General features: G+C 34.3%; 1 protein-coding gene across 1 annotated transcript in view; it reads left to right on the plus strand.

Annotated features, from left to right (window-relative positions):
* Nucleotides 1-11,629, plus strand: part of CPNE8 (copine 8) — a 426,365-nt gene that overhangs the window by 260,932 nt on the left and 153,804 nt on the right. Inside the window, exon 11 of the mRNA XM_007943187.2 lies at nucleotides 4,192-4,300. Coding sequence (XP_007941378.1) covers nucleotides 4,192-4,300 — 109 coding nt within the window. The remainder of the gene's footprint in view (nucleotides 1-4,191; nucleotides 4,301-11,629) is intronic.

Raw genomic sequence — 11,629 nt, forward strand, 5'->3', positions numbered from 1 at the left:
ATTCAAGATCATATTTTGGCTCTCTTGGACTTGTTTTAATTGTCTTTAACTTCAAGTGGAATTTGCATATGAGCAGTTGATGGTCTGTTCCACAATCAGCAAAAGTTAATCTGCATCACTTAACTCCCATTTTTCCCAAGTTTCTGACTTCTCTGTATAGAAGCCACATCTCAAAGGATTTATTTTTTCTTCCTCACTCATTTAATTAATATATAATGCATCACTGTTATTGTTTGGTTCTCTCATTTTTGTTATTTTATGACATCTTTTGGATTACCTTACCATTTATAATTTTGTAAAAAAATAATCTGAAAAAATACAGCTTTTCATTTTATAAATGCTTGATAAATATATTAAGATTCCAAAAACAATAAGGCTTTAGCTCTTTTTTGATAACCTTTTTACTCGATAAAATTCAGCATTGAACAACATATATGTGGCTTCAAGTAATCTTTCCATATACATCCCAAGAGACTTTTGACCCATGTAAAAGGTTTTCTTCTTGCTTATGTTGAAGAATATTCTATATACTGTATAATAGCATTAAATGTTTTTTTCATCCTATGAAACAGAAAACCTTGACATTTTATATAATCAAGAGCAGAGTATATTGAAATTGTCTTACTGATCACCAGAAACTTTGTAGACCATGTACAGCAGTGTTCTCAACTGGGGATTTCCATTGGAATCACCTGGTGAGCCTTTTTCAAAATACCACCTTCAGTCAGCTTGGAATACAGTCTGCATGTGAGTTGTTTGAAAAAATCTCCCCAGGTGATTCTAATAGATTTAGACTGAGAAGTCTTGTTCGAAACTCACATTGGAATATAATTTTAAAAACAAGCAATTAGTGAAACTTGTTTTTTTCTGAGACAGGGACAAGAAGAACAACACAATTAAATAGAAGTCTGTGGTTCTGAAGACCACATACAATTCCTGAGACAAAATACTAGGTATAGCATGAACAACCCATGAGTGAATAAAATATGAATTTCAGAGAAGGATAAACTCATATATGAGTAGAACTATCCTAAACATGTTCATGATAAGATGGGATATGTGATTCATCTGAAAAGGGAGTAAGAATTAAAAAATAAGGGATAGTGTAATTTGATAAAGAGATATTTCTTCTTTGGGGACATGATTTTGTCTGAATGGGCTATAATGTATTATGGGGAATTAATCTTAAATACAGATACGTGATAATTAAAGTTGGGTGTCAACTTGGTTGGGCCACAATTCATTGTGGTTTACCAGTTATCATGTAGTTGACCTCCATAATGAGATGTGATATAATGTAATCACTTCCATGATGAGCTCTGCTATGAACATACAATCAGTTGAAAGGGCATTTCCTTCAGGATATGGCCTGCATCCAATATATATAGAAAAGCTCTGGCAAAGTTCTCTGGCTTCTTGTGTAATCTGGATCCTGCCTCTGGTTCATCATCATCTGACCTCTGGTTCTTGGACTTGAACCAGTGGCCTGACGCATTGTCTGTTGATCTTGAGATTGTCATGTTGTTGTTTTTGTTATGTGCCCTTGAGTTGGACCTGACTCATAGTGACCCCTCCTTGGGTTTCCTAGGCAGTATGACTACGGAAGTAGATTGCCCCATCTTCCTTCCTCACAAGAATCCTGATAGGCATTCATGACTATTATCTTCCTAATTTTGCTAATAAATAAATTGTGGTTAAGCTTCTTGCTCAAGGTTACCTAAGTGGTGGCTACCTAAATGGAGCATGGGGCCTTCAGATGTCATATTTCTGAGCTTTTCATTTCTCCATACCTAATGAGGTTGTTTACTAGAGCTTCTTAAGGAGATGGAATCTATTGGTTTATAGATTAATAGTTTTAGCTGAAGATGAATAAAACATGATTCTCAGAATCTGAAGGTATAATTCAAGGAAATTATAATTCAAGGAAAATGTGTATCATTAGCAGTAATAGGCAAATATGGAGTTGCTAACTAACTTGTCAGGAGCTCTGCTGGCATAGTGCCTAAGGCACTTGACTGCTAACCAGAAGGCTGGCGGTTCAAACCCACCAGCCACTCCTCTGAAGGAAGATGGGGCACTCTACTTCCATAGTGATACTGCCTCAGAAACCCAAAGAGGTCGCTATGAGTTGGGTCCGACTCAACGGCAAATAACAACAACAACTAACTTGCCATTTTTTGAGTACAAAGTTGGATCTGATGAACTTGAATTTGACCTTTGTTGTTGTTGTTAGGTGATGTCTAGTCAGCTCTGCCACAGCAACTTTATGTACAACAGAATGAAACACTGTCTGGTCCTGCACCATCCTCATGATCCTTGCTATACTTGAGGCCATCCCTGCAGCCAGTGTGTCAATCCATCTCATTGAGGGTCTTCTCCTTTCTTTCTGCCCTCTATTTTACCAAGCATCATACCATTCTCCAGGGAATGGTCACTTTTGATAACTTGACCAAAGTTGGTGAGAAGAAGTTTCACTTCCAAGGAGCATTTCAGCTTCACTTCTTCCAGAACAGATTTGTTTGTTCTTCTGGTAGTCCATGGTATTTTTGGTATTCTTCGCCAACACCATAATTCAAAGGCATCCACTCTTCTTCAGTCTTTCTTATTCCTTGTCCAGCTTTCACATGCATATGAGGTGATTGAAAATAGCATGGGTTGGGTTAGGTGCACCTCAGTCTTCAAAGTGACGTTTGCTTCTTAACACTTTAAAGAGGTCTTTTGCAGCAGATTTGCCCAGTGTGATGTGATGTATGATTTCTTGACAGCTGCTTCCATGGGTATTGATTATGGATCCAAGTAAAATGAAATTCCTGACAACTGCAATCTTTTCTCCTTTTATCGTGATGTTGCTTATTGGTTCAATTGGGCCAGGTGGTTTTGGGATTAGTGATTTAAAATTCTCACATTAGCTTTGTTTAATTTTGATGGAAACCAAACAAAACTAAACTCACAGCCGTTGAGTCTATTTGACTCATAGCGACCCTTCCTTGGGTTTCTGTGACAGTATCTGTATAGAAGTGGATTGTCCAATCTTCCTTCCGAGGAGTGGCTGTTGGGTTTGAATCACCAGCCTTCTGGTTAGCAGTCAAATGCCTTAGATACTACAAGGCCAGAGCTCCTCTTTTTTTTTTTTTTTTTTTTTTGTAAATGTAGTATCCAGCTACAATCCAGAGGATATCCAAACTCATCATGACCTCAGGTCAAAACATTTCAGATCATGCCAACCTGCTTCTGTTGTGCCTTCTCATACAACTTTCAGTTCACTCTTGCAGCAGATACAGAATGCTTCCAAGAGCAGGCTTTGATTTATTTTGGTTCTTTTTATGTGTGCTAAGACTATATTACTAAAGACTTTGCAGTTCATTTTATCTCCTGTTCTCTTTCCCACCCCCAGTTTCTCTTTTTAAAATTACACATCACAGTGGAGATTTGTATCAGGCTATTAGAAATATGATACTAGGGAGAGAGAAGCTGGAGGATAAATTAACAATATAAATTGGGAAATAATCTTCTACTTAATGGATGTATTTGGAATAATAGAAGTATATATGATTGCTCAATGAGAGTTTTGATTGAAAATCTTTTTCTCCTGCAGAGCTAGTCATAGCAGTCTTATCAATTAAAGAAACTTCTGGATGTGTGTGTGAAAGACTTTCTGATAGTAATGATGCGGCTTATTCTTTATACGATAGGATGATTATTAATATGTGCTGGTCACCTGCAATTTATTCTATGATTGTAAAACACCAAAAAAAAAGGAAATTTTGTGTTACCAATATGTGTTACATAGCTGTGTAATGTTTTTCAGTCACATATTAATGTCTAAATACATGGAAAACTAAGATTACCAACAACTTAAATCCTCAAAAAATGCAGTTCATTAAAACTTAACAAGTGAGATATTCACTAAAGACATGAATTTGTGAAATACCTATGCTTTGTAATAATTTTAATATCTCATTGAAATGTGGCCAGTGAGGTGAGAGAGAGAAAACATAAATAGGAAATGTGATCCCACTGTTATATAGATTGCTCCTAAGGAATAATTAATTGGTTAAACAAATTTTATGATAATTCATTGTAGGGGCTTTAAATTTAACTTCATATTCCAAGCAAATGTACACATTCCTTTTCAATCTAAATAACAAATTGTTAGTGAGGAGTATTACTATTCTTCTTTTCCTTTTACAGATATGAAAAACTAGGTCTCAGAATGAGAATATTACTTGCCCGTTTTACTTGTTTCTCAACTGTCCTTCTAAGCATGGATTTTATCTCTCCTCATCCTTTACTTCTTAGTGTAGGAAAAGTAGAACATGATATTCAGAAGTCTACTGAAACACAAGTTCTTAATTATTAGCATTTGATGATGACTGTAGTACACATAATCTGGGAGAATTTAAACATAACAAAAATGTTTTAGCCACTTATTCATGTTATAGCCAAATGACTTGAAGCACTTACTGATCAAGATCAAAGATTACAGCCTTTGGTATGAATTATAACTCAACAGAAAGAAAACAGAAATCCTCACAATTGGACCAATAAACATCATGATAAATGCAGAAAAGATTGAAGTTGTCAAGGATTTCATTTTCATTTCATTACTTGGATCTACAGTCAATACCCATGGAAGCAACAAAGACATTGATGTATTGCATTGGACAAATCTGCTGCAAAAGATTTAAAATCTCTTTAAAGTATTAAAAAGCAAAGATGTCACTTTGAGGACTAAGGTGCACTTGACCCAAGTGATGGTATTTTCTGTTGCCTCCTGTGCATGTGAAACCTGGATAATGAAAAAGGAAGACCAAAGAAGAATTGATGCATTAGAATCATGGTGTCCACAAAGAATATTGAATGTACTGTGCACGTTGAGAAGAACAAACAAATCTTTCTTGGAAGAAGTATAGCCAGAATGCTCCTTAGAAGCAAGTAAGGCAAGACTTTGTCTTAAGCACTTTGGCCATATTATCAGGAGGGACCTTACCCTGAAGAAGGATGTTATGCTTGGTAGAATATCATGGAAAAGAAGAAGACCTTCAACGAGATGGTCTTCTCGTTGGCACACTGGCTGCAACATTGAGCTCAAACATAGCAGTGATTGTGAGGATGGTGCAGAACCAGGCAGTATTTTGTTCTGTTGTACATAATAGAGTCACTATGAGTCAAAACCAACTTGATGACACACAACAACAACAATAGCTAAATCATGCTTGGAAAGGAAAAATTTATAATTATTGTTCTGGGGAAAACTAAGACACACAGAATATCATCACTGCAAATGAAAATTTTGCCTTGATAAATATTCAAATACATTTAGTTTTATTGATTGAATGGATGAATGATACATGCTTCTTTGGTATAAATAAGAACTGAACTCTCTAAATGATAGTGTACATTCTAAATTTGATTTGTTGCACTCCTGTATCGAGTATTTCTATTTTTGAAATTTTAGCTTTTAAATTGAACTGTAATATTCTTAGTTTTTCAGCCTGCTTGATTGTGTGGTTTTGGATATGCTTCATTTCTAACTTGTATCTATACATGTAAATTGGAGAGACAAGATAAAATCCTTAAAATGTTTTATTTGAAATATACAATAATTATATATTTGAATTTCTAAGTAGTTGCCTCAATTATCCACTTCATTAAAAACGAAGAACAATTTTTTTGTGTGTAAGACATTTCATAATATTATGATTATTTCTGTATTAGAGTCTGCTATATTTCACAGTAAGATTTATGCCACTAAAAATTAGCGGCATTTCATTTTAAGCCAAGACCACTTAAAATCTACATCTTTGACACTTTACTGAATTTGATATTATCAGAGAATATCTAAGAGAGTAGCTATTGTCTTGCATTTTTTAATCTGCTCTGTGTGTATATTTAAACAGATTAAATATTTAACAATAAAGCTCAGTGAAAGGAAGTACTCAAGTTACTGTTTTCTGACTAGTAAATAACACAGCTCCAGAAACTTGATATATTTCTGGTATCACAGTTTCTCATAGGAGAGATAATATTTATGATATCTTTGATATTTAAGATATCTTTCCAAACTCAAACCCAAACACTGCCATTGAGTTGATTCGACTCATAGTGGCCTCCATTGGGTTTCCAAGGCTGTAAATCTTCATGGAAGTAGATTGCCCTGTCTTCCTTCCATGGAGTGGCTGGTTAGCAGTTATATGCCTTAGGTACTACCTCACCAGAGCTCCTTCCTGTATTATTTTAAGGTTGTGAAAATAACCTGGGATTTTGGGATTTTCAAGTTAATTATAGATTTAGTATAATACAGATAGTACATATTTGTTATAATTCTTTATACTATGCTAAGGGGTGTTGCAGAATTATTCAGATATCCTTTCCCTTCAGAAACCAAATATAAAATTATAGATTGATACATAGCTAAAATAAAGCATTTAACATATGAAGGGACGTGAGTATTCAGAGATTGTAGACATTATTTGCTTGGTTAACTAGTATTATTCTACAATTGAAAAAGTCTAAAACAGAGCTATACACTGGCTAACATATTTTTGGCCTCACATTTGTATAGTTGTACATAGATAAAAGGAATAAATTTATCACGCAAGAGAAGATATTTCTGATGTGCTGTTTTTTTCCTGTGTTTGTGTTTCTTAAATTAATTAATAATTAAAATTTTTATTTATATCTATAGAAAAAATCCTTATATTTAAAGTTCACACATTATTCACAATGCCTATTTAATCTAAACAGTTCTTTATCACTACTTTTCCTAAAGGTATGTTGTTATTGTTATGTGCCGACGAGTTGTACCTGACTCATAGTGACTCCTCCTTGGGTTTCTGAGGCAGTATCACTATGGAAGTATATTGCCTCATCTTCCTTCCGAGTAGTGGCTGGTGGGTTTGAACCACCAGCCTTCTGGTTAGCAGTCAAGTGCCTTAGGCACTACGCTACCAGAGCTCCCTTTCTAAAGGTATAGATTAAGATATTTAAATATATAACCATATCTACTATCTCAACTTCAGATCACACAGTAATAAAGAATAAATAAGTCATAGTCTAATGAACCAGCCATTGAAACACATGTATTATAAACTAATATTTAACTTCTGAAATTCATTTTAACATATACTGAGCTTATGGCTGGGAGCGCTGGTGCTGCAGTGGTGAAGGCATTCAGCTTCTAACCTAAAGGTCAGAGGCTTGAACCCACAAGCAGCTCTGCAGGAGAAAGATGTGGCAGTCTACTTCGGTAAAGATTTACAGTCTTGGAAACCCTATGTGGCAGTTCTGTGCTGCCCTATAGGATTGCTATGAATCAGAATCAACTCACTGGCAGTGGGTTTGGTTTTGGTTTGAGTTTATGGCTGCATTTACAACCACTTTCTAAAATTATATTTCTTAAAGAAAGATAAAGAACCTGAAACAACTTTCTGCGCTTCCTAGTTAATCGATGTTATTTTGAAGTAAATAGGGAAATGTATTTTATGGTTTTGAGGAGTGAATTATTATTATTATTATTATTATTATTACTAGAAAGTCCAACGATTTATTCCAAAGGCAGAAGCAATAGCTAACCTTATTTTCATTAGTGTGCATGGATATTTTTGTCATATCCACTAGAAAATTTACAGATTTTGTAATGGGTTTTAAGGACAAGGTTCCTACTGTACTTATTATTAAAAACAACAACAAAAAAAACCCAAACTCACTGCCATCGAGTTGGATCCGACTCATACCAACCCCTCCTTGGGTTTCCAAGGTGGTATCACTATGGAAGTAGATTGCCCAACCTTCCTTCTGAGGAGTGGCTGATGGGTTTGAATCACCAGCCTTTTGGTTACTAGTCAAATGCCTTAGGCACTATACCACCAGATCAGCTTCGAGAAATAGATAATATCCCATCTAAACAGGCTCTATACTGAATTACCCAGTGTTTTAAATTCTTAGGTTTAATATTTTAGATTTGTGTCTTCTGGAAACTCAGTCATTCTGAAATTTTGCTTCTTAGACTCCTGGAGACTATTTTGGTGGGAAAAAAAAAAGCATTAATTTATTCAAGCTTTTAAGACAGATTCTTTTGTGAAATGGGCTGCCCTGTGTCCATGTTTTAGTTGAGAATATTATTTTATTGTTAAACCATTACCATAAAAGTAACATCCCTCAAAAAGCACATGAGGAATTATGAAAACCTCTTTTAGAGGTAATTCGATACCTAAAAAATTTGTCTCTCCATAAGCAGTTGAAGAAAGTAATTTTTATTTTGCGAGTAAGAGAAACAATGATATAAAAATTCAAAGAAAACCTTATAAGCCCTGCATGATTATAAATAGCTGTTACTGTCATGTTAATATAAAAATATACATGTCATTTCCCAAGTGGCTAAAACTTCTTTCAAATCTGAAAAGTCTGAGCTGCCAAATGAGATATCAAAGATTACAGTAAACTCTGTTAGTTCTAAGTGTGAAATTTTACCAAAGTGGGATAATAATTTTTTTATTCATAAAATGTACATTTTTTAAGTAGCAATGTCTTATCTTTGTAGCATAAAATAAAATTATATTCTGTGAATGATATGGTTTACTTGATATATTTTTTACTTGATATATTATTTTATGCAATTTGGTGGGAATTGGGATAACTGCTTTTGGGACCTGATTTTTCCAAATTATCATCTATATTGATTGAAAAAGGAGAACAATTCACATAACTTTGTACTGGGTAGATGTCTTTTTTTAGGCTTATAAATCTCTTTAAAATCTTGACACTGTTCAAAGGAAGATCTCCAAAATGCATTCCCTGCCCCCTTGCTAAAGAATATCATTAGCAAATTTACTTTAATATCCTCCTTGTTGTGACTTACCCTTTGCAGTTGATAGTCCCTGTTGTCTTTTCTGGAGACCTTCAATCTGTTAGGAAGATAATGGACAATATGGAGACTGATGGCTAAAGCATTGAAACAGGTAGCCAGTTCCACAAGCAAGGATGACGAGGGAACTAGAACACTTACAATAACTGTGGGCGACTCTGGCATGACTGTGGGGAGTAGTGTCACTGCAGACAGAGTGGACGCAATATGTCAGGGGCAAAGAAGGGACTATCTGTCATAGAAAAGACCCTAACTTTGGGTAGCAATGGACTTTAGTGTGCAACTTGCCAACTCTTGCATTTCAGACTGAGAATTGTGTGTTGTATAAATGTGTACGTGTCTGGGCATGAAAGAGAGAGTGTTATTTCTACCAGATTTTTTCCCTCTATGCTTTCTTATTAAAAAACAAACAAACAAACAAAACTTGGTTTGAGAAGTTATGGAATCGTATGTTTCAGGCTTAATTACTGTGAAAAGCAAAGTAAATCGAAATGATTATTTTTATCTCTCAATGTCATACAGTGGTAGTACAAGCTTACAGGAAAAACAAACAAAGCTAGCAATATAATGTCAAATCCAGGAGAGATGATTATATTGAATTTTATCTATTAACTCAAGCAAGTTTGAGTGAAAAAAGTAAGATAAAATTACTGACATTTTCTAATCTATATTTGGTCATCGAGCATTCATCTGTCAGTTTGTTGTAGTGGTGGCTTGCATGTTGCCGTGATACTGGAAGGTAAGCCACTTGTATTTCAAATACCAGCAGGGTCACCCCTGGTGGACAGGCTTCAGTAGAGCTTCCATGAAGATCAACAATTACAGCCTTCAATATGGATCACTCCTTCACTCTTTAATGTAGAGAAAACAAAAATCCTCGCAACTGGACCAATAAGCAGTACCATGATAGAGAAAATATTGAAGTCATCAAAGATTTCATTTTACTTGGATTCACAATCAATGCCCATGGAAGCAGCAGTCAAGAAATCAAATGACATATTACATTGGGGAAAATTTCTATGAAAGACCATCTTAAAGTGTTAAAAGCAAAAATGACACTTCGAGGACTAGAGTGCACTTGATCTAAGCCAAGGTATTTTCAATTGCCTCATGCATACAAAAGCTAGACAATGAATAAGGAAGACTAAAGAAGAATTGGTGCATTAGGATCATCAATACTGATGCAGGATTGGTGAATAATATTGACTATACCACAGACTGCCAGAAGAACAAAGAAAGCTGTCATGACAGAAGTATAGCCAGAATCCTCTTTAGAAGTGAGGATGGTGAGACTTTGTATAGCATATTTTGCACATGTTATCATGAGGGATGAGTCTCTGGAGAAAGACTCATGCTTGGTAAAGTAGAAGGTCAGCAAAAAAGAGGAAGACCTTCAAGGAGATAGATTGACTCAGTGGCTACAACAGTATACTCAAACATAGCAACAATTGTGAGTATGGCACAGGACCAGGCAGTGTTTCATTCTGTTGTACACAGAGTCAGTATGAGTCAGAATCAACTTGGTGCACCTGAAACAACATATTCAGCCATATCCCAAATACATTCCAATATGTTAAATAAGCAATCTATCAAAGCAGATGATACATAGCTAAGACAGTTTGTAAACTGTGAATTTATCTTCTTATAAGTAAACTGTATATATTTTTTGAGTTTTCAATAAAAAGATCTGTTATTAATATGTGGAAAAGGAAGTGATTACTTTGTATTTGCCATAGGAGAATGACATAGAAACAAAAAAACAAAAGGTACAGGAATAAAAACTTAGCATCCCATTTTTTTTTAGGTTCTGTCCTTTGGTCAACTTTGGATTTGTCATAATTTTATAGTAATGCTTAGGCTATTATTTGCTTATTTTGTTAATAATAATAATAATAGTCTGAAAAACAGAAATTACCCTTTGGCTAATAGTTTAGATCTCTGAAACAAGACACTGAATCACACAGACATCTCTTTCTAGAGATTAATGTTCAAGCTAAAAACTAGAATTCAATCATTTTGATTTTACAGAAAAAATTTTGTCTCATGAATGACATAAATATTTAGAAATCCACAAAATTGGAAAAGATTTTAACTTCAGACATTGTCTTAGTTAACTTTCTCTCAAATTCTAGGGGAAAAAAAAAAGTCTATTTCTTATGAAATATCCGGAAGTCCTCACAGAGTAAAGAAGCTCTATCTTTTAATGGAGTAAATTGCATTTGTGAAGCTACTGCTAGGTAAAAGTTATTTTATGTTAAGAATTTTTGAACTTAAATAAGATACTCTTTTTATTTGATCAGGCAACTTTGTTTTGTTTTAATTTGAATTTTGCTTGAAAATATTTTGATTAATTAAGCCTCTTAGAAGCAATGTAAAAAAAAAAAACTAAAGTTAATTATATAAAAAATGTTAGACTACGTGAAATTTAAATTTGATAGCTTGTCTAATAGATATACATACAATTCAAATAATTTTACATTATAAAAGCATTTTAATAATATGTCTCTACCCTACCTTTTTAATAACATTTGTTTTTAGTAGCTACATGGGCTTAAATATGATATCATATTCAGAGGACATCATATATACTAAACAAAACACCAAATTCACTGCCATCAAGTCGATTCCTACTCAGAATGACCCTCTTTGGGTTTCTGAGGTGGTAAATCTTTTTATTATTATTATTATTTATTGTGATTTGGGTGAAGATTTACAGAGCAAATTCACTTTCTATACAGCAGTTCACATATACTTTGTCTCATG

This window comes from Orycteropus afer, unplaced genomic scaffold (assembly GCF_000298275.1).
Source record: "Orycteropus afer afer isolate SDZICR_OR568_19922 unplaced genomic scaffold, OryAfe1.0 scaffold00100, whole genome shotgun sequence".
Taxonomy (NCBI): Eukaryota; Metazoa; Chordata; class Mammalia; order Tubulidentata; family Orycteropodidae; genus Orycteropus; species Orycteropus afer.